This window comes from Rhinocladiella mackenziei, assembly GCF_000835555.1.
Source record: "Rhinocladiella mackenziei CBS 650.93 unplaced genomic scaffold supercont1.2, whole genome shotgun sequence".
Classification (NCBI taxonomy): domain Eukaryota; kingdom Fungi; phylum Ascomycota; class Eurotiomycetes; order Chaetothyriales; family Herpotrichiellaceae; genus Rhinocladiella; species Rhinocladiella mackenziei.
In genome coordinates, this window is record NW_013550603.1 from 371,943 (window position 1) to 391,760 (window position 19,818).

The following is a 19,818-nucleotide window of genomic DNA, read 5'->3' on the forward strand; positions in this document are numbered from 1 at the left end:
AGCATGAGTACGAAGGAAGCCCTGAAGTTTCGCTACCTTGGTCCATCACATGATGATCTAGGATGAGCTGGGACGTAACGACATGATCCTCAATCAATAGCAACCGCAAACTTGACAAGGTTCTGAAATCAACCATGTCAACCCCAGAGAAGTACGATGGATAAACGAAAAGTCCTGTCGACAGCGGTACCCTGACGTGTTGCTCAGCAAGACCAGGAACGTGATTGAAGGTACAGAGTACCTCGTAAACATAGCAATATTCCCTCCGTCACAGCTCAACAGGATGGAGGACCGTTGGATGATCTTGAACACGATACAAATATCAACCCCCTTGTGGAGAGTTCAATACAAATGCATGTACATGGTACTCACCCTCAAATCTGTTGGGTTTCATCCAAAAACCAAGTCAAACCGAGTCGTGACGTTTTCTTTTTTTTGGTTGTCAGGGTTCCCGTTCTTTTATCTGCAGACTCATTCTCATAAAACGCCATCGCTAATATGGTTTCGATCTTTGTGTCGAACCCTAATTATCATCAATCCGTCACAATATATTTACACGAGTTCTCATGTCAATCGTCATCATCCTCGTCAAATAGAGTCTCACTCGCGATCTTTCCGTGGTCTTCTCGTCGTAAAACTCCGTCGAATACTCTCTCCCCATGCCGACGCATCGAAACTTTCCATGACTCCTTGCCCACTGATTCCGCTAGCAGTGCTGCCTTGACGGCTGTGGCTCAATGTTGGCGTTGTTGGTGAAGATCTGGTAGGCCCCGGGTAGGACGTGTCCACCGATCCCAGTCTTGTTCGAATGGGGCTTGTTCCTGGCGACTCATCAAAGCTTAGTGACCCAGCACTTCTCAGGGTATCTGTCGCCTTGAATGACGTGTCAATTGGCGGCAAGCTGGGGGATGGCTTCTTGGGTGTATAAGTGGGCGTGGTTGTGGTGAAATCACGAGGCTGGGTACTTTCAATGTTGTTGTCGTCGGGGTTTTCGATAAAGATCTCTGGCACAGGAACCGAAGGAGGTGCACCCAGACGTGAATTCCGCCGCATGTCCATCGCTCTCTGAAATTTTCGCGACCAATGAAGAGTATCGAAGAAGCCTATCACCGTGTTTCGTCGAATCGTCTCCTGGACTCTCTGAAGACGTGCTCGTCGTCGGAGAAATTCTTCCAGTCGTAAACTTCTTGAATCCGTAATTACGTTGTAATGAGTCAACAGGAATAGACAGGCTGTAAAAGGAATGCCACGGTTGGGATCGGCCGTCAGCATCACCTCCTGATAGAACACATTCATCCGTTCTCGTCTCTGTCGGATTTCCGCCACTGGAATTTGACGGATTCGTTCGGCCAATTTGTCGAGGTCCATCCCGTCCACTACTCGTCCGCTTGGTTTGATAGGATCCCCGGGTTGAACGGAGCAGTCTTCTTTGATACTCCGCACAGTAAAGTCACCGTCATAGATCCGCATTTGGAAGACACCAGATAGTTCCTGGTCGGCTGTTAGTGTCCACTAAAGTAAAAATACCCCCCCTCCAAGTCAGACTTACCCCAAGTAGCCGAGGAAACTGCTCCTTAGAAATGAATCCAGTGCCATTCGGATCAAAGACAGCCCAGGCATGTTTGAAGCGCCGAATCTCATCTCGACTGACAATGGACATTCCGTTGCTCTGTTGATAAACGTAAGAGAAACTCTCAAAGATCATGGACACAAACAGAGACACGAAAATGTACATGCTGATGATGTTCCAGGAGATAAAGAGCGCCCTCGCCCAACCAGGACTACCACAATCGCTGTCGAAGAAACTCGCTTCTCTGACGCAGAAAGGCGGCTCCAGGGCGGCAAAATCTTCCATGATTTGGTTCCAGCCTTCCCCAATGCTGGTTCTGAACAGAAGCACAAGGGCTTTTGGAACTGTGCGGAAATTGACGTTATTGTTCTCATTCTCGCCAAACCGGGTGAGGCCGAAGGTTTGCGTGAACGCGATTGCGTACACCAAGAATAGTACAAACCAAGTTGCCAGGAGATTGGCAATGAGTGGAAGAGATGCCGCAGCTGTTTTGAATAATTGGTCGAGCTGATTGTTTCGCGGGATGAGAAGAAATGTAGCCGAAACCAGGAAGAGCTTGTGCAGTTGATTGAAGCCCTGATTGTTGATGTTCGAAACGGCCATCAGAGTCGTAATGAAAATCCCGGACACCACGGGAATCGAATATACATCCCAGGAACTTCGTCGGAATCGTTTCCACGACAGCCCGACCATCCGGATCACAACATTGGCGACCAGGATGATTGCCATGGCTAAAAACAGATATTCCCGAAGCTTCTCCCACCATATCGGTTCGGGATAAAAATCGACGGTGAGGAGGATCAGATGGATGACCAAGATCAAGGTGATGAAGCGGTGCCACTTGCCCCGTTTCTTAATCGAAAGGTCGTAGCACCACTTCTTCCAGGAGGTGCTTTTTTCGCCGATCGAGCGCTTCGAAGGGGAGATCTGCTTTAGAAGCTTCCGGAGTTCGAGCCATGAACGTTGCTCCGCCGTCAAAAAGGCGACCCCGGTCTGCTCCGTGTAATTTCGCATGAACACGGAAATAAACAGGGTCAGGACAAAGACGGCCCCCAGAAGGTTGAAAATGATGAAATAGACCGCATTGCCCTGGGAAGCGAAGGGTTCGGGCTGGAGGCCTCTGCCGGTGATGCTGGTGCCAGACCACATCACATCGACCCATCCTTCTTGACTCACGATTTGAAATAGGATGAATAAAGCACTGCCAAAATCATCAAAGTCGAACCACGGATTGGCAACCTGCCGGGGAGCCAGGACGGGCCAATTAAAGGGGGTCGAATTGAACTCGCCGACGCAATTGCTCAACGTACTGGAACCGAAATCACCATCGTTACAAGCCTGCATTTGACCGTTGAATAGATTCACTCCGAGGATGGCGAATGGGATCAACAAGCTCATCGAAACAAACGCAGCCGCCAGCACTTTGTAACCGCCAACGATGATGACAGAGTAGAAGGTCTCGCGTGCCGTGTCGCTGATGTTCAGCAGACGCAAAGCTCTTAAAGCCTTGAACGCGCCAACAGCACGAGAGATGCCATCATCTCGATACATGGCTGTTATAACGTTGATCCAGAGCGTGATGAGAACCACGCCATCGATGAAGCCCCAGATGCTTCGAAAATAGGCGTGGGGTGTGAAGAAGAACCCGTCGGCAATGACTTTGATCACCGCCTCCACCGTGAAAAGGATGGCGAAACCCAAGTCGGTCCAGATGAACCAATTCGTAATGCTCAAGCTATTCTGGAGATAGTAGTCCCGCTGGTACAATGGCGTGGTGATGCACGCGAGAATGACCATGGCCACGATGGCAGCATACGTAAAGGCCGAGAAGGCATACCAGGCGGGTCGGTAAGGCGAGACACCTTCCACACGTTCATTTCCTCGCCCGGGGCCCACCACATACTGGCACAGCTTTCTTATCGGGTTGTTTGGTTTGAAGAGGAACAGCGACACGTTGTAATTTGGATGTCTCTGCAAATATTGACGTTGTGCACGGCGACGGTTTTCCGTGGTCATGACGACCCGTTTGGCCACGGCACGTGGATCAAAATCTTCATTCGCTCTGGTGATCGAGGCATTCGAATAGAAAGGGTTGGGTTCTTTGGCGCTGTTGAGACCGGTGAGCATGCCCCAATATTTGGAGAGGATACCCGGTTTGACCGGATTGAGTTGAGTCGGGTGCACCGAAGTGGGGCGTTTGGTAAGCCCTTCCTCTTGCTCGTCCAGAAAATCTTTGACAACGGCCTCCTTGAGAAGCTGTTCGACCGCGGCAGAGCCATATTCGAGCGCATCTCGATGTCTGATCGAATCTCGTCCCATCTTGAAGACGGCCGCGAGCGAAAGGTTTCCAGATGCCCCGCCACTGGCCTCTTTCTGTTTCAGAAACGCCTTCACCTGTTGGAGACGTTTCTCGTCCTCGGAAACATCAAAACTCTCTTGAATGACAGCAATAAACATGTTCAGGACAATCAGGTTGGCAATGATAAACCACAAGATAAAGAACATAGCGCCGAGCCATGCCGTATCCCAAATGAGGTTGAACTGGGTTGCATTATACACCAGAGCTGTCCAATTTTCGCTCGAAAAAACTTGATACATCCCCAGGAAAGAATTCCAGATGTCGAAGAAGGTCACGGGGATGGTCTCGCCCTCGGCATCGGCCGGGGGAAAATCTCCTCTGAACAACTGGGAGGCGAGAATGGCGGCCAAGAAGGTGAACAAGAACACAAATAGGATCAAGTTCAGCAAACCCTCGACATTTCCAAACACCACCATCACAAGCTCCCTGGTGACCCTCACGGCAAGGACCACCCGATAGATACGGGCAATTTGAAAGGCCGTGAGCCACGCATATGGTTGTCCGGAATTCCGAATGACAGGGATCTGCATCACAGTGGTGACTATGGCGAGGAGGAGATCGAACCAATTCCGCTTCCCGCGGAAGAAGTTTCTCCAATCACACAGGAAGCGGAGAATAATCTCCAGAAGCAGGAGGAACGTGACCACCGTTTCGGAATTCATGATGAAGCTTTGTCGACCGTCACCCATATTCGCGCTTCGAAGGCTCTGCACCACCAAGGAGTAAACGATCACGAGGATCCAGAACACACGGGTCTTGTCAAAGAGATTCTTCAACTTGCTCTTCTTGGATTTCGAATCATCTTCGATAAGTGGTTCGTCCAGTTTTTCGGTGGTGAAAGCACTGTGCTTGCTCTCTTCCCGGATGATCTGGAAGGATGAGGTGATGACGGCAACCAACAGGTTGACCAGCCACAAGCTGAGAACAACAATTCCGGCCGCAAAGAAAAGCGCCGCCGCAAGATAATCAGTGTCGGTGAGGTAATACAAAAGATCGGAGAAGGTATTGGAGCTGATTATGACAAACACCAGTTCTAGGGATTGCAAAATGTTGTCAAAGCTGACAGTCCCATTGTACGGTCCATCGAAGCCTTCAACACAAAGTGACCCCTGAGGGCAGAGGTAGCCTTTGGCACCGCCAGTGCCGTTTCGACCGTCGCTCTTGAGCCATGGCATGGAATCGCCCGTCACGGCGTCCAAATAACCTCCACAGAATTGAATACGGTCCGGAGCGATGCTGAGAGTGTAATTTTGCCCAGAACCATCATCTCCGACCCAAACGCACGTTCGACGCAGACTTGATTTGAAGCTTTGGACGCCGACAATGCCAAAAATCAGCCAGAAGAAGCCGATGAGAAAAGCCACGTGAACGAGGAGGGGAGCGGCTTTTTTCAGACTTCGAAGGATGATGGATGTTCCGGCCGTCAAACCCAGCAACCGCAGGATACGAAGGCAGCTTAGCATATTGAAGACATAAACATGAGAGGTATTCTCCAGGCGTCCCATTTGCATGGCAAAAGATATCCAGTACGAAACGACCGCCACAAAGTCGAGTCGGTTGAAAGAGTGCCGGAGAAAGGCGCGACGGGCCAGACGGATTCTTTGCTGCTGTTTTGTGTGGCCCGGACCGCCAGGGTCTGGAACGCCAGTAAATGTCCGAACAATGGACGGCTGAGCTGGTTCGTCATCATTCCCGTTGGAAAGACGTCGCGCTTCGTGGGGAGCAAACAAGGTCTGCGCTTTCTGAAGAACGGCCTGCTTTAATCCTATAGATCGATTTATTGTGCTGAACTGTCGTGGATTGGAAATGAATCCCGACACGATGGTGCGGGCAACCAGCTCCAGGGTGTAGATCACGAATAATCCGAAGATGGCATAATCAAATCCAGTGCTCCCCCATCGACTGGTCCTTGTCTGAAGATACACCGCGTCCGTTGCAGCATTCACGGCAAGCAACACCGTCTGGGCCACAATCAACAGCAATATGGTAGGTTCAGTTAAAGGATGGACAAGAACTTCACAGAGAAATTTCCGGAGCTTGTTCTCAGGCCCAAATATGCCCCAGGACTTCCCCAGCAAAGGATTCGGATGGTAGACGGGGACGAATGGTGGAGCAGGCGATATCTCAACAGATGGAATCTTTTCCAGAGGCGGCGCCGCTGGCATTGCGTCTTCCACGTCTGGAATATTGGGCACTGGAGGCGCTGAGGCGCTTGGGCGTCTGTGTTCTCGTACCGACGATTTCCTGCGGATGCTTTGCTCGACCATGTCTGAATCATTACTCAAGTTAACCACACGTTGTGATATCTCGCGAAGCATGGAGTTTGCCCTGGCCATCGGGGACGGTGACGGTGACAAAGATCTTGATCGTTCACCCGAGTCCCCCCGCGTAGATGCTAATCGGCTGATGCCACTTCCGGTGCTCAGTTTTCGATGCAGACCGGTGTTTGTGTCAAGCGTGGGCAAGTCATCTCCAAGGTGGGATGCTCGACCTCGGGCAAGGGAGGGAGATTCCCCATCCGTCCAGTGGACGCTGGACCTTTTTCCTTGTCTGTCATGTCTCTGGCCTCTGGACATCGAGCTGGACGACTTCAGGGAAGATGGGGGGCGACGCCCTGCGGTCAATGGAGTGGTATCGGTATCGGGAGGTGAAAAGAGACTCTCGGATTCAATGGGATCTCCATCGGCGGGTGTGGTGACAATGGTGGGCCGTCGCAATCCTACACTTGGAGGCGTCGATGGTAATTGAAGATCCAACCCCACTGTAGCTGCCGCAAATCCTTCAGCGTCTTCGATAGGAGAGTCGCTCCCGCTTCGTCCTCCGATGGATAACCCGACATGTCTATCTTCCGATCTTCCTCTGGTCGGCGACTCTTCATCTAAACGCGCATAGTTGGGGGTCCGCCGTCCTCCTGCCAGTAATGATCGGGTGCGACTGCGTCTATGCTGATGACTGCGAATCGCGCTTCCTGAACTCTCGGGCTCCTCAGATATTGGAAATGCGCCGTCGGGGTGTCTGGAGAGATCTCGGAGAGGAATCGACTGCGGACCGGTCACTCTGGGAGGCGTTCTGTCGTTCGAAGGCATTGTCTAGTGACCCTAGCAGGGAATTGGGTCTGCCTTGTACATGTTACGTAGGAACGCCGTGTATCATTTCGGCGGAAGAGAAAGACTGAATCGTGCTCACTTGCGTGTTTGGGGTTCGGATCGTCGGGGCAGAAGGAATGAGCGGTAAATGTTGAACGAATGGACTGGTTTACAGCAGGAATGGCGAAAAGGCGAAGAAAGAGGTTGTTGCTTGATGATACAGTTGAAGTCGTAGTGGTGGTTGTGCTTGTGAGACAAACAGGACCAGCAAAGTTCAAAACGGGCAAGGCCGCCGCATGTGAACTTGAGGAGCCAGTTCCCTGTGCTCCGGATTCCCTCTGACGCGCGTCAGTTGGCACTCGACCAAGCACCTGCTACAACTGTATTGTTTACCCGGCCGAGGCACCCGCCAAGGCAGACTCCAGACGAGCTGCAAAAGCCTATGCTGGTTCCAACGTCCCTATTCTCGCCCCCATTCTCTTCCCCCAAGATAGTCCGACCCTATTTTCAGGGGGACAACCAGCTCAACATCATTTCTGTGCCGAATTAGCTGCTAGTGGCCCTGTGACAGATCCCTTCAATCTTGGGCTCAAAGTTGCACAGAATGGCAATACACGTCAGCCCTCACTAGCACATCGACCTAACTAATATTTTTACAGTCTCCGGATCCTTCCAGGGCTTCCGAACCCGAGAATGCATTCCTTCCCTACTTTGTGCGGGTATTCAGCGTTCATTCGAGCGTGCTCCGTGTCATATATCGTCTAGAGATTGTTTCACGCTAAATGTATTTTTCGTCGGCGCTCATCGCCACCTGGGGGCAGTAGCCAGGATTGGCGAAACTATCAACCGTATCTGAACTTTGTCATAAGGACATCACTTCATGATTTTCATAGCATGGATAAAAATGAGCGGTTTCTCCCCCGTGCTCAAAACATCTGTTCCATCAAGAGTCCCCTGGAATAAGCTCAACGCCAGGTAACTCTTGCATTTCTCAAAAGTCGCCTCACCTGTTGAGGCACCATCTCCTTTGTCCTCAAGCTCACTTTTCGGAGAGTCTGGAGACCCTTGCTCTGAGTCTTGCGAACGGTATCGTCCCATAGTGGCTCTTCGACGCAATCCATTTGGCTCTTCTCATCGACGGGGCTTAGCATGATTGGAATATCCATGACTTCCTCTTGTTTTTGTTTCCCAGTGTCGCTGCCGACGATCTTGGTCAAAGGGGCCAGGGCATCGTCCCAAGTTCCCGATCTCAGATGACATTGGTCAAAGGAAAATTCATGCAGAACTTTGCGGTGCGACATGATGAACCCAGATGCTTGACTGGCATCGAGGCTAGCATTTCTCAGATGCATTGATTTTAAATTCCGGAATTTGAGAGGTCTGAAAGAGGATTTGGCGCTCGCATCGGGACATGCGTTTGAACAATCCAGTGACGTTGGTCGCGATGTGCAAGGCTCGACGTGAAGAGCAAGAGGACACGGCCCTTTGCTGCCCAGCCATTGGAATTGGAGATGCTCCAAGGATCGCATCACCTGGAGGTAGCTATGCAGGATCTTGAGATGATCTGACGGCTGGTCGCGGCCATATTCAAAGCTGTCCATTTTAATCTCCAACGTCTTGATGCGTCTCCAGACGCGAGACGACGCTGGTGAGCAGCCAATGCTGAGATGAGGGCGAAGGTAGAAAATTGCGGCGGGATGGATTGGAGCAAGAGTCAGCGATTCCAACTGACTGAGGTTGGCGGTCTCAACCGCCATTCTCAACGAGATCAACGCATAGTCGACAATGTCTTTTCGGTACCTCTGCCCCGCCGGTTGACCTGGGCAGGAGACGTGGAGACGCCGCAGGTGAGGCACGGCGCTGAAGGCTCGAAAGAAGGCCTCGACGTTGGTGGCAGCATGGAAAAGAGGCGGATACTGTTTCACCAACAGATCGTTCATTTCCCAGGAGCCATATTTAGAAGTGGAGGAGGATGTCGAGGAGCTGGAAGAAGAGCTCGGCCTTGACGTATTCAGACGTGGCTCGTAGATAAATGTGACTTCATCCAGAGTGCCTGGCAGGAGGAGCGGAGGGAGGAAGGTGTCTGAATGATGAGGCATGACGAATGACAGACCTTGCACATCTGGTCCGATTCGTTCCAGGGCTGACATTCGAGCCCTGCGAGAGAAAACATTGGCCGTAAAATGGATTTTTAGGTTTTTGAACAAGGTGGGCACAATGTCGTGAGCGAGGCTTTTGCACACCAGTCGTAAAGTTTGAAGATCATCCTTGGAGACGTAGGACAAAAGACATTCGCGGATGAGATCGGTGCGCCAGAAGTGGGCGAATGCGACCGAAGACATTGCTAACTATGGACATAGTTTGAATAACTTTGGGTATAGGTTGCGATATGAGGATATAAATGGCGAAGGGGTTACAGGATGAAGAAGGATGAAAAAAGGTCCCCAATGCCAACACCAATTGAAAACACAAGAGTGGAGATTGCCTCAGTGTATACGATCGAAAAATTGAATACAAACTAACACATCAAGGACATGGCGACCGATGTCTGATAAAATTGAACGGGAGATTATATCGTAAAGATGCGAATTTGGCGGTCGCCTGAGCAAAGACGAAGACCAGGCAGAGAGAAAGAATGGATGATGGGGGGGGGGAATTGCGAGGACCTACCTTTGGGGAGGAAACGGGGAGCAGATAGGATATAGTGAGGGGAATTTGCAGAAAGCCAAAGACAGAGGCAAGAATTGGTTGTGCATGATACTATATCGCGAGTATTGCGCGGTCGTGAAAACGCGAAAATGGAAATCAACGTGACTATAGGTGAGAGAAGGTGTGCAAGGTCCGGGACAAGTGTTTGGGACCGCTTAGGGCGAGGGGTCGCTAGGCTTGGGCTGCAGACGGGGCGCATGCGTCGTGGATGATCCGCGACAAACTCGAGGAGCAAAAGCGACGAGGACAGGCTTGGGGCAGCACTGGTCTTTCGAAGCATCAATATATCATCAGTACAGCGTATGGAGGTGTAGAAGTACACTTGTCGACGTCTAACAGTCAGCCGGAAGAATGAAATGAGGGATTTGATCAAAGAAAGTACAAGCCATGATGAGAAGCCGAGTGAATTATGATTGGCGGGACGCGCCACGCTATGCTGATGCTGATGCTGCTAAAAACCAATTTTGCGTGTGGCGCGCTCCTCTGCGGCAGTTCGTGCATCTGACTCTCCCGAGTGGTTTACTATTATCCCCTTCTGATCTGCCGTAGTCTGTCGCCCCCAACCATGCTGCGACAATCACGTGCTTTGGCCCCCCAGCTGAGGTCCAAGTCCTTTCCCTTTTTTCTGCTTCGCCACTCGCAACGCGCTGCATAATAGGCGAGCTCTGCATAAAAAATTACTTCCATCCGATTCCTCTGTGGAGCCAAGCGTCCGAGTCCGTATGGTAGAGAAACAACCCCCTGGAATTTCAGTTACCAATTGTCAAACAACTGCCCAAGTGCCCAGTGCAGCGCCACCTTATGCCATCGTCATCATGCAGTCTGCAGCGCTGCAGCAAAATAACTAAACTAGTCCATCGTATATTGTACATGACATCAACCGCAAACTTTAGCCACGTATAACTGGTGATCGCTCCCAATGCCCTGGATCCTGGATTTCTGGATTGGAAAAAAAAAAAAAGTTCGCAGAACAAAGTAGGTGGGCACGCGATCCTTTCAGCCACCTCTTCGTATTATTATTGTTGTTTTGGCTGCCCTTACCCTGTCCTTTTCTCTATCTTACCACTTACCCCTTTTTCCTTCTCCTATACGACCACAACCACCACTCCTTGCTTGCTGCTCCTGCTACTAGTAGCCAGTTCACTCTTTTTTTGCTCGTACTTGTTTTCTATCACTGCTAGTATCCTTTGGCCGCCGTGCAGTAGAGAACCCCCCCTTTCTTCTGGCCAATATCGTATCCCTACAATCCTGCTCGTGCAAGCGAGACCAATTGCCGTTTCCCTTTTCTTGTCCCGGCGGGAACTTGAGGGCCGTTCCATCATGATCTCGTCCCTCAGCCCAATTCCATCTCTTCCCAAACCCATCGGTCCTCACAAAGTCGGTACCACAGAATGGGAAATCCCAGTCTCGGAGCTCCCTTCCTCCTCTCTCTCGCCCGATCCGAAGATCACCACCATCAAGTTCCGACTCTTCTACCCAACCATGCCCACAGCCACGTCCAAGGTTGCGGTACCGTGGCTCCCTTCGCCGCAACGACAATGGAACGAAGCCTATGCCTCTTTTCTAGGTGCCAGCCCGAAACTCTCTTCCATCATCTCCATCCTGCCGTTCCTGATCAACTTCACCAACATCCCTGCCGTAGCAGACTCACCCCTTCTTCCAAGGAGCAAGTCCACCAAGTATCCCGTCGTGGTCTTCTCCCACGGACTCGGAGGCAACTACAATACGTACAGTGCCGTGTGTGCTTCACTGGCGAGTTTTGGGATTGTCTGTGTCGCCCCCGAACATCGTGACGGCAGCGCCCCTGTCACCTTGATCCGCTCTGCTGATGGCGTCGAGACCTCAATCCGCTATCAGAGACATCCGCACACTCCTACGACCAAGGTCTTCAACTCTCGCAATGCTCAGCTGCGCATCCGGCTCTGGGAACTGGAACAACTCTACGCCGTCCTGAGCCGTCTCAACGCCGGCCAGACCTTCTCCAACTACGCCGTCGCGAGAAGGAGACCGGCACGACCACCTCTCGTCCGAGACACCCTCGATCTCCAACCAGGCCGCGTCACTTGGGTCGGCCACTCCTTTGGCGGCGCCACGATTGTCCAGTTCATCAAATCAGTCTACTACCACCAATTTCTCCCTTCGCTCCAAGGCACTCAATACGAAAATGACCCAGACTGGCGGCCCTTGAGCAGTCCAGTTCTGAGCAGCGAGCTCGTCCGCCAGATTACCCCGGACTCACCTGTCGGCCTTCTCGACCTCTGGGCCATGCCTCTACGAGCAGAATTGACCAAATGGCTATGGGAAAAGCCCCTCCCTTGCTACGATCGTAAACCAGCTCCGGGCACCAATAATGACCACACCACGCCCAATGTCGTGGCCATCATGACCGCCGAATTTTACAAGCACACCGAACTACTCATCCGGATGAAAGCGGCATTATCCGCCAATCCGCCCGAGGCCATCGCTACGTTAGAACGACAACGAGATAAATCCAACCAGGGCTGGAATGCGGCAGAGACGACGGCTCTCTCAACGCCGCCGAACAAAGCCTCTTCCGAGACAGAAGTACACGGATGTGCCGCAGAAGATACCTCCGACTCGGATGCCGAGGGATTCTCACTAGGCTCAGCGATATCAGCATCCACCTCGCCATCCTCAGCTCCCAGTCGGAGCACCTCCCCCAGCCCAAGTAGAGGCAGAAATAAAACCCTCAGCCCCTCGTCATCTACGACCTCCATCGTCCCATCATTCTCTCTCTCTCCAACTTCCCTTCCAACACCTCCTGGTCCCAAACTCTTCCTCATCCCCCGCAGTGCGCACCTCTCGCAATCTGACTTTGGCCTGCTCTTCCCCAAGTTGACGCGGTATCTGATGAAAGCCGAACAGCCAAAAGAGACAATCCAACTGAACGTCCGGGCGGTATTGAGCGTGATGCGTGGTGCCGGTCTGGAGATCGAAAACTACCAGAACGGACTGGAAGAGGAGCAAGAGGATCCCATTCTCACGGACCGCTGCAATGAGGAAAGATTTGTCCCTTTGAAGTTGGTGGAGTGAATGAACAGGCTCGTGTTCTGTTGTACGGTTGCCCCGGGGGGGAGGAAATCGGTGAAATAGGGTACCGCGACGGGAGTTGTTCATCGTTCAAGATCCTTACGGAGCTGCAAATGGGCCCGGGGGTTAGCGGGATGGGATTTGGAATTCTTCGTATTGTGTCAAGTTCTATTTTCCATTGTGGGCACTTCAAGCACAGCGAAAGGATGTAGGATGGTGGAGCGATGCACATCAATCGGAGTTACTTGTTGGTTTGAAAAGAGGAACTCAGGTTAGAAAAATTCCGAGAGGGGGAAAAATATGGCAGAGCATTTTGGCCCGGAGAAAGGACAAAAAGGGTCGCCGATGCGGTTAAATCATCTTCACCGTCTGGAGTCAGTCTCTTGCTTTGATTCAAAGGATCCTCGCTATGCTATTGAGATGTAGTCTAGTACGTTGGGGCAGAACACCAAGAGAGAGGAAGTTTATCGTTATCACTGCACTACCCAGTGGTCCTTTTTCGCATTGGGGAGAAGCGACCTTGTTGGCTGTTTGTCATTCGTTCATGTCGTCACCCCTTCCAAGGCTGGGTAGATGGATCTCTGCCGTTCGATCGCGTATTCTCGGAAACCAAACTCTTCCCTTCAACCTTCCCCCTTCCACATATGTCACCCTTGGACCGACTCAGTCTTCAACCCCCTTCCATTTCGCTTTTTGGAAAATGAATCAACAACACGACCTTCTATCTGTCGTCGTCTCGCTAAACCGAATTTCCCATTCACTAAGTCCCCGGACTGGGTCATCTTTGACTGCGAGCAGAGGGCTCTTTGGCAGATTCATTCACAAATCAGGATCTTCTTCATCAGGCAGTGGCATTGCGGCAGCCTCGGTCATCTCCTTCTGATACTGATCCAGCTGTTGCGGGTTGATCTGGACTTCAGGTGGTGCAAGAGCTGGAGCGGCCACAAATTCGAGTTGAGAGTTGCCAACCAATTTTCGTGCCAACCAGAGGAAAGGCTTCTCGAAATTGTAGTTGGACTTGGCCGAAATATCGTAGTATTGAAGATTCTTCTTGCGATGAAATGTGATGGTCTTGGCCTTGACTTTACGCTCCTTGACATCGACCTTGTTTCCGCAGAGGACAATGGGGACATTTTCACACACTCGGACGAGATCACCTGGTAGATCTTGTTAGTCTTGTAAGAGTCGAGGGATAAATATGTTGGGACTTACGATGCCAGTTGGGGACGTTCTTATATGTGATTCGCGAGGTGACATCAAACATGATGATGCCGCACTGCCCGTTGATGTAGTAACCATCTCTTAGACCACCGAATTTCTCCTGGCCGGCGGTGTCCCAGACGTCAAATTGGATTTGACCAAGATTCTGCATCGGCGTTAGAGTTGGGTTTGTCATAGGATTCCGGATGACGTACGGTTGAGAAGCCGAGGGGATGAACTTCGACGCCAAGTGTGGCGATATATTTCTTTTCGAATTCTCCTGTAAGATGGCGCTTGACGAAGGTGGTCTATCAAAGGCGTCAGTACGCTGAGTTTCATAAAGACGGGTCGCACATTGCGACGACCAACCGGGGCGGAAATGGGTCTCCTATAGAAGTCATACCTTTCCTGTGCCACCATCACCGACCAAGACCAGTTTGAAGGTTGGTGGACCTTGGGCAGCTTCCGCCATGATGATTGTTGCCTTGTAGAGGATAAGATATTAAGAGGGAGATAAGTAGAGGAGGGTCTGGATGTCGAGATGATGGGGATACCACAGTCTTGATAGTTGCGGTATTTGCGCAGAGGTGATGAAGAGGAGAAAAGTGGCGATTTGAAAGTGTTGTGAAGCAAAGCGGCGCAGATTGAGATGAGAGAGGCAGAAGATTTGTTTTCTGGAAGTTGCATGCCAAGGCCCGTTCTTCTTTGCTGGGGGGGGGTCGGGCAGCTCATTTTTCGCCAAGTCACGTGCCATGACAGGCAGGGATCTGATATTTTCTACCCGTCTGCTTTCGACATCGCGCGGGGCATCTACAGATATCAGAGCAATGATTAATTCCCTTCAAGGTCTTCAGCATTGGTACATTGTCTGAATTCGAGGTCTATGATCATATTCTCTCTATGAGACAGTGCCCGGAAAAACCAATCAGTCCATCGCTGTATTGACACCAGTTCGATTAGGCCGCTCCAAAGGCACTGATTTGGCTGCAAGTGTCTGATGATTCCTCACCTGGTTCAAACCACTCTTCGTTCAAAATTAATTCAATCACAGCCAGTCTTTCCTTTCCACGGGGCTTAGGCAGTGAAAGCCTTTCATCGTGCCATCACCCCACCAAGCGCTGTTCCTCAAAGTCTTGCGGGATACCGCGATCACAAACGACAGCCTAATGAAACACTGAATCCGCTGCCAGAAGTTGCCGCTGCTTTTACGGATACAACGTTCTTCCGCATTCCAGATGCACTTTGCATCGGCCCCACCAAGTGCAACATGTATATCTTATATTGGGATGATGTGACAGCCCAATGTTCCTCTACCACCCCAGTTTTGCCTCGGGGTCAGTCTCAGATCCAGCTCCTGTGCCCGTGGTCCATTTCCTCGAGAGACTTTCACCAGGATCGGCCGACCCAAACTTTGACTGACAATTTCACCGACTTTTCGTAGTCTTTCGTGATTCGACCAAATAGCATCGCCAAATCTTCTTATTAAATCACCAGCTTTCAGACCAGCTTCATTCGCAGGACTGCCTGGCTCAACACTGTTCACTTTGGCAAAGGGCGTATCGGGAACGGAGGGCGGTGGTTGGGAGACAACCGGAGTGGGTTCTGATTTTGGTTGGGAGAGGGAATTCTTGTATTCATCTGAAGCTTGGTATGCAGCATGATGTTCATGAAGGCCTTTTTCGATTCTGTCCATCAGATCTTTCCAGTCATTTCGCAAGATGATGATCCGTGTTCTGGTGACTCGGATTTGTGCCACATCAATGTCTGAACGGGGGAAGCCGTCGAAGGTGGTAAGACTGGTTTGCATATTGACTCCATGACTATCCAAGACTGCACCTAGGGCTTTTAGCTCTGCTTCAAGATTGTCCTTTCGAAGGATCAGTTCTTGTAACGATAGACTTTCGAATGACTCGGCCTGGTGAACCGATGTAGGGCCACTTGGAACATGAATATTTGCAAGATTAGGATCCATTGGTAGTCCCATGGTCATTAAGAGTGTGTACAAAGGCGACGATGGAGTTCTTGTTGCAAACGCACCGAGGCGCAGGCAAAATTACGAACGCGTAACTAGCAGTAGGACCAGACACGATGTATAATGCGGGGGTTTGCCAAGACGAGTATTTACCCGATGTTACTCCGGCTACTCTCAGCCCACTACAAACTCGAGACTTTTATTTTCACGAGATAGAAGGGCAGGTCATCTCGTCTCTTGATACCAGAAAGATCCAAACAAGCTTCCTCTGCAACCGACTTGGTCCTTCCAACTCTGATTTGTCGTGCTTCACTCTCCCTGTGATTAAATGTCCCTTCCAGTTCGATGATCTCTTTAGACAAACACCAGCTGCGGATCGTCCAAGTGCTCATACTGATGTGGGAGCCAATTTTGCAACTTTTCTTTTTTGGGGAGGACAGGAAGGAGGAGCGTGTTCGTCCAAAACGTCAATCAAGCTACCGATATTCGTAAAAACCCCAGCTCAACGAAGATGGTCATTAGAATCGAGACTTGCCTACGACAAAGTGTCTCTCAAGGCTGAACAGTTTTGGATGCTCGGCAACATCCAGCTGTGTGACGTCCTGCACGTGACCTGGAAATCCCGGAACAGAGTTGACGCATGCTATGCACTCTGCATGTTGTTCAAGAGCAGTCTTGTTGTTGCGTTTCCTTCCAGAGTATGCTCCAAATCTGAGATGATAGCTTTCCTGCATCTATCAGACCCGGATATTGAATCTGCCAGCGACGGTTGAGGTGAGTTCTTCTAGGAAGCGTTTCTAAAGCAGTTGTTGACGAGCTCGAGGTCTTCAATAGACCCTAACACTGCATACCTGGAAGATTTGTTTCGAGATTGGTGGTCATCTCCACGAGTTTTATCCTGAGTGCATGTTCTACCACCGAGGAACATGAATGGAAAGGTAGCATGCAAAATAAAGATGGCCCTATCAAGAGAACAGAGGACCTGTCAAGGCAAATTCCCTCCAGCGTTGGACTTGACCTAAGACCTATCGTCGCGGTATATGGCCAACGGCGCTCGACCTTGTTGAAAAATCCTTCAGTTCAACGGGCAGCCATAGTGGGGAAGTCGAGCCAACATCTGTCGGTTCATCATACGCAGCACTCATAACCCACAAGACTGGCACGAATTCCGACATGCCGTCCTCTTCAGCAATCAACAGGTTACAATCTCATATGGCCTCCAATCGGATTGTCATTCTATCACCGAAGGGATCTGAACGTTCAAAGCTCGAGTTAAATCTAGGCGATGTCGGGACCAAAGACGAACTGCCATATCCAAGAGTGAGTAGATCCCGCGGTGGACAAATTATCCGAGCCTCAACCGGATCTTTGGTAAGAAAGTTGAGTTTGGCATCATTTACGCACCATTTTCGAGACAGTCGAGGATCCTGTCGCTCACCACTCGAAAATCATACGATGCTTCTACTGAAAGCAGGCGAAGCAGGACCAAAGTCTCTGTACCAGTGTTTGAAGTCCGCAAAGAAAGCTTTGACGAGTGGACACCTGGCAAGGAGAAGTCGCATAGGGAATAATGGGACGAAGAGGTTGTCATTTTCACCAAGAGACAACAATCCAGCGAGAACAGCAAAGAGCCAAAAGAGTGGTCAGGAGAGCATCGCCGAAGGAGGACCCGATGATACTGCGGAGATGTTCAACGGAGAAGAGAAGGAGGTGGCGGAAAAGCAAGAGAGTGTAGAAACACTGGTCGGCAGGAAGAAATGACGAATAAATCCGTTGGGGATATGGAAGGCGTTGTCGGCTGAAGGTCTTCGATACAATGTTGTATTCGAGTATATAGGAATCACCAATAAGACTGGCAGGGGGGCAGAAGAGACATTTACGAAGGCTTTCATATTGAGTTGATCGGTTGAATTGAATGGCTCCGGCAGCCTTGGTAACGGAGTAGAACGATGAAGCGAGATGTGGACGAATGGTCTTTTGAGGGCTGGCCATATTTTCACTCCCACTGCGGGTCCCAGACTGAATGGCGTGATCAAAGCCCAAGTTTGCGATTGAATGGCAATCACACAGCAGTTCTGTTAAGCTAAGCTTTTCTTTATCTCATGCCAGTGGAGCTTAATCTCAATTGATTGGATTTAGATGGTAGAAACGGAGTTTATTGTAGACCGTCCGACCCAGATTCCCCAACTCAATTTCTTTTGATACCGGAAGTGTTGGGTATCACGAGCGAGATTCGCGGCTACTTCTACTTCTCACGGAGAGAAGGCATAGACACGTAGGCGGGAATGTATCACATGCTGGACGACGCAGAGAAGATGGATCTGCGCGGAAGCCAAAAAAGGCGGCAGAACTACAAATACAATTGAAAAAGAGATATTTGAACGGGGTGCGCATATTGCTTTCGTATTTGATATAGGGATCGCGATTCAATCGTGTTCGAATCCGATGCAACGTCAATGTCAAAACAGCGAGATATATGTACAAATAAGTAGGTATCCTCAAACATTAAGATTTGGAAAGAATAATTAGATACACAACCCGAGACAGGTCGTGTCCCGTTGATCGACGGCTAGGACGAGGAGTTGGTGGGCTGGTCTGGCTCAGAGGACGTGGAAGAGGACGTTATCATGACCCTCTGAGTGATATAAGATGGTAGGTGGTGAGGATATTCGTGAAACATGAATTCTGACTCGAAGGCAAATGGCCCCCGAATCAGGGTTCCTCCCGGGCAATATATGGACAGTGTTCTCCAGAAATTGGTTCATTTACAGAACCAAAACCAAACCGGCCATGGCCATGGCGCCGACACCAGCTATATTGCCGTCGACGTTATGAACGGCGGCTCCAGTGTAGGCGGAGGAAGCTGGAGAGGTGGAAACAGGAGCGGTAGTGACGGGAGCGACCGAGGTGGGTGCTTCGGTGGTAGGCTTGGCCTCCTCGCCGCCGGATGATGATGATGATGATGAAGAAGCGGGGATCATGCTGGTCCAGCTCTCGGCGACACTGTAAGAGATGGCCGTGGGAACGGCCCAGGTCGATGATCCTGAACTGTAGGTTGCGGTATAGGAGGTGGTGGAAGTCCATTCGGAAGGTCCTGTCCAAGCACTGCTGGCGGCTTCAGTGGTGGTTGCATTTGGCGCAGCGGTCGCGTAGGTGCAGGAAGTCCAGGTGCTGTGAGCATCGGAGAAGGTGAAAGTGAAGGACCAGGCTGGTTCAGGGGCTGCGAGAGCGGAGGCAGCCATGAGGGTCGGGATCGCGATGAACGCCTTCATTTTGATACTTTGTCTTCTGGAATTGGGAAGGGTCTGGTTCGTAGAAGTAGTTGGTTCTGAGTGGGAAGAGAAAACGAATGGATGTGTTCAACGAGGAAACACTGGAGGTTATAAGGAGCGAGGGAAACAATAGTCCGTGCTGTCAAGGCTGTCGAAGTGTCGATGTCAATTAAAAGCAAGAAAAGGAGAAGTCAAAGACAATGGATCACCCGCATGCCTATATAATGGTAGCGTGACACAAGGAGACAGGTCAACCTGGAAAACACCTAAAGGTTCTGGACGTGTTAAAGCTAAAGAGGAGCTAGGACAGCCTCGCGCAACGCTTCTTGTTCACCGGACAGGGGTCAGGGAAATTGGCACCTCGTTCTGGTGCTCTCTGGTGCTGGGACAAACCGCAATTAAACTTGACAAGCTTTTGAAGGTTTGGGGATCGGCAGCGATGTCGCCTTTGGGCGCAAGGCCGGCAGCGTTGATGCCATTTCTCTCTGCTGTGGTTCGATAGAGGTTGAGATCGAGTGGAATGCCATGTGGTTTTCAGCCACGAGCCCGTCCGAGGTCAAGATTCCGATCTTGAGCTGCTTACCTCTAGAGACACAGTA

At 50.8% G+C, this 19,818-nt stretch overlaps 7 protein-coding genes across 7 annotated transcripts; 2 read left to right on the forward strand and 5 right to left on the reverse strand.

The window, feature by feature from the left end:
• Positions 1-600: 600 nt before the first annotated feature.
• On the reverse strand, positions 601-7,015 carry Z518_01939 (uncharacterized protein; the record flags this gene model as incomplete). Its single annotated transcript, XM_013418968.1, has 2 exons — positions 601-1,491; positions 1,550-7,015. The coding sequence occupies 2 exons, from the start codon at positions 7,013-7,015 to the stop codon at positions 601-603; spliced, it is 6,357 nt and encodes a 2,118-aa protein (XP_013274422.1).
• A 965-nt stretch (positions 7,016-7,980) lies between these two features.
• Z518_01940 (uncharacterized protein) lies at positions 7,981-9,357 on the reverse strand (the record flags this gene model as incomplete). The annotated part of the gene is made up of 1 exon (XM_013418969.1): positions 7,981-9,357. The coding sequence occupies one exon, from the start codon at positions 9,355-9,357 to the stop codon at positions 7,981-7,983; it is 1,377 nt and encodes a 458-aa protein (XP_013274423.1).
• Positions 9,358-11,044: 1,687 nt separating this feature from the next.
• On the forward strand, positions 11,045-12,778 carry Z518_01941 (uncharacterized protein; the record flags this gene model as incomplete). The annotated part of the gene is made up of 1 exon (XM_013418970.1): positions 11,045-12,778. The coding sequence occupies one exon, from the start codon at positions 11,045-11,047 to the stop codon at positions 12,776-12,778; it is 1,734 nt and encodes a 577-aa protein (XP_013274424.1).
• An 816-nt stretch (positions 12,779-13,594) lies between these two features.
• Z518_01942 (GTP-binding nuclear protein GSP1/Ran) lies at positions 13,595-14,447 on the reverse strand (the record flags this gene model as incomplete). The annotated part of the gene is made up of 4 exons (XM_013418971.1): positions 13,595-13,932; positions 13,988-14,141; positions 14,191-14,283; positions 14,379-14,447. The coding sequence occupies 4 exons, from the start codon at positions 14,445-14,447 to the stop codon at positions 13,595-13,597; spliced, it is 654 nt and encodes a 217-aa protein (XP_013274425.1).
• An 804-nt stretch (positions 14,448-15,251) lies between these two features.
• Positions 15,252-15,959, reverse strand: Z518_01943 (uncharacterized protein; the record flags this gene model as incomplete). The annotated part of the gene is made up of 1 exon (XM_013418972.1): positions 15,252-15,959. The coding sequence occupies one exon, from the start codon at positions 15,957-15,959 to the stop codon at positions 15,252-15,254; it is 708 nt and encodes a 235-aa protein (XP_013274426.1).
• Positions 15,960-17,120: 1,161 nt separating this feature from the next.
• Positions 17,121-17,708, forward strand: Z518_01944 (uncharacterized protein; the record flags this gene model as incomplete). Its single annotated transcript, XM_013418973.1, has 1 exon — positions 17,121-17,708. The coding sequence occupies one exon, from the start codon at positions 17,121-17,123 to the stop codon at positions 17,706-17,708; it is 588 nt and encodes a 195-aa protein (XP_013274427.1).
• Positions 17,709-18,712: 1,004 nt separating this feature from the next.
• On the reverse strand, positions 18,713-19,219 carry Z518_01945 (uncharacterized protein; the record flags this gene model as incomplete). Its single annotated transcript, XM_013418974.1, has 1 exon — positions 18,713-19,219. One exon carries the CDS (start codon positions 19,217-19,219, stop codon positions 18,713-18,715), a length of 507 nt encoding a protein of 168 aa, XP_013274428.1.
• Between the last annotated feature and the right edge of the window lie 599 nt (positions 19,220-19,818).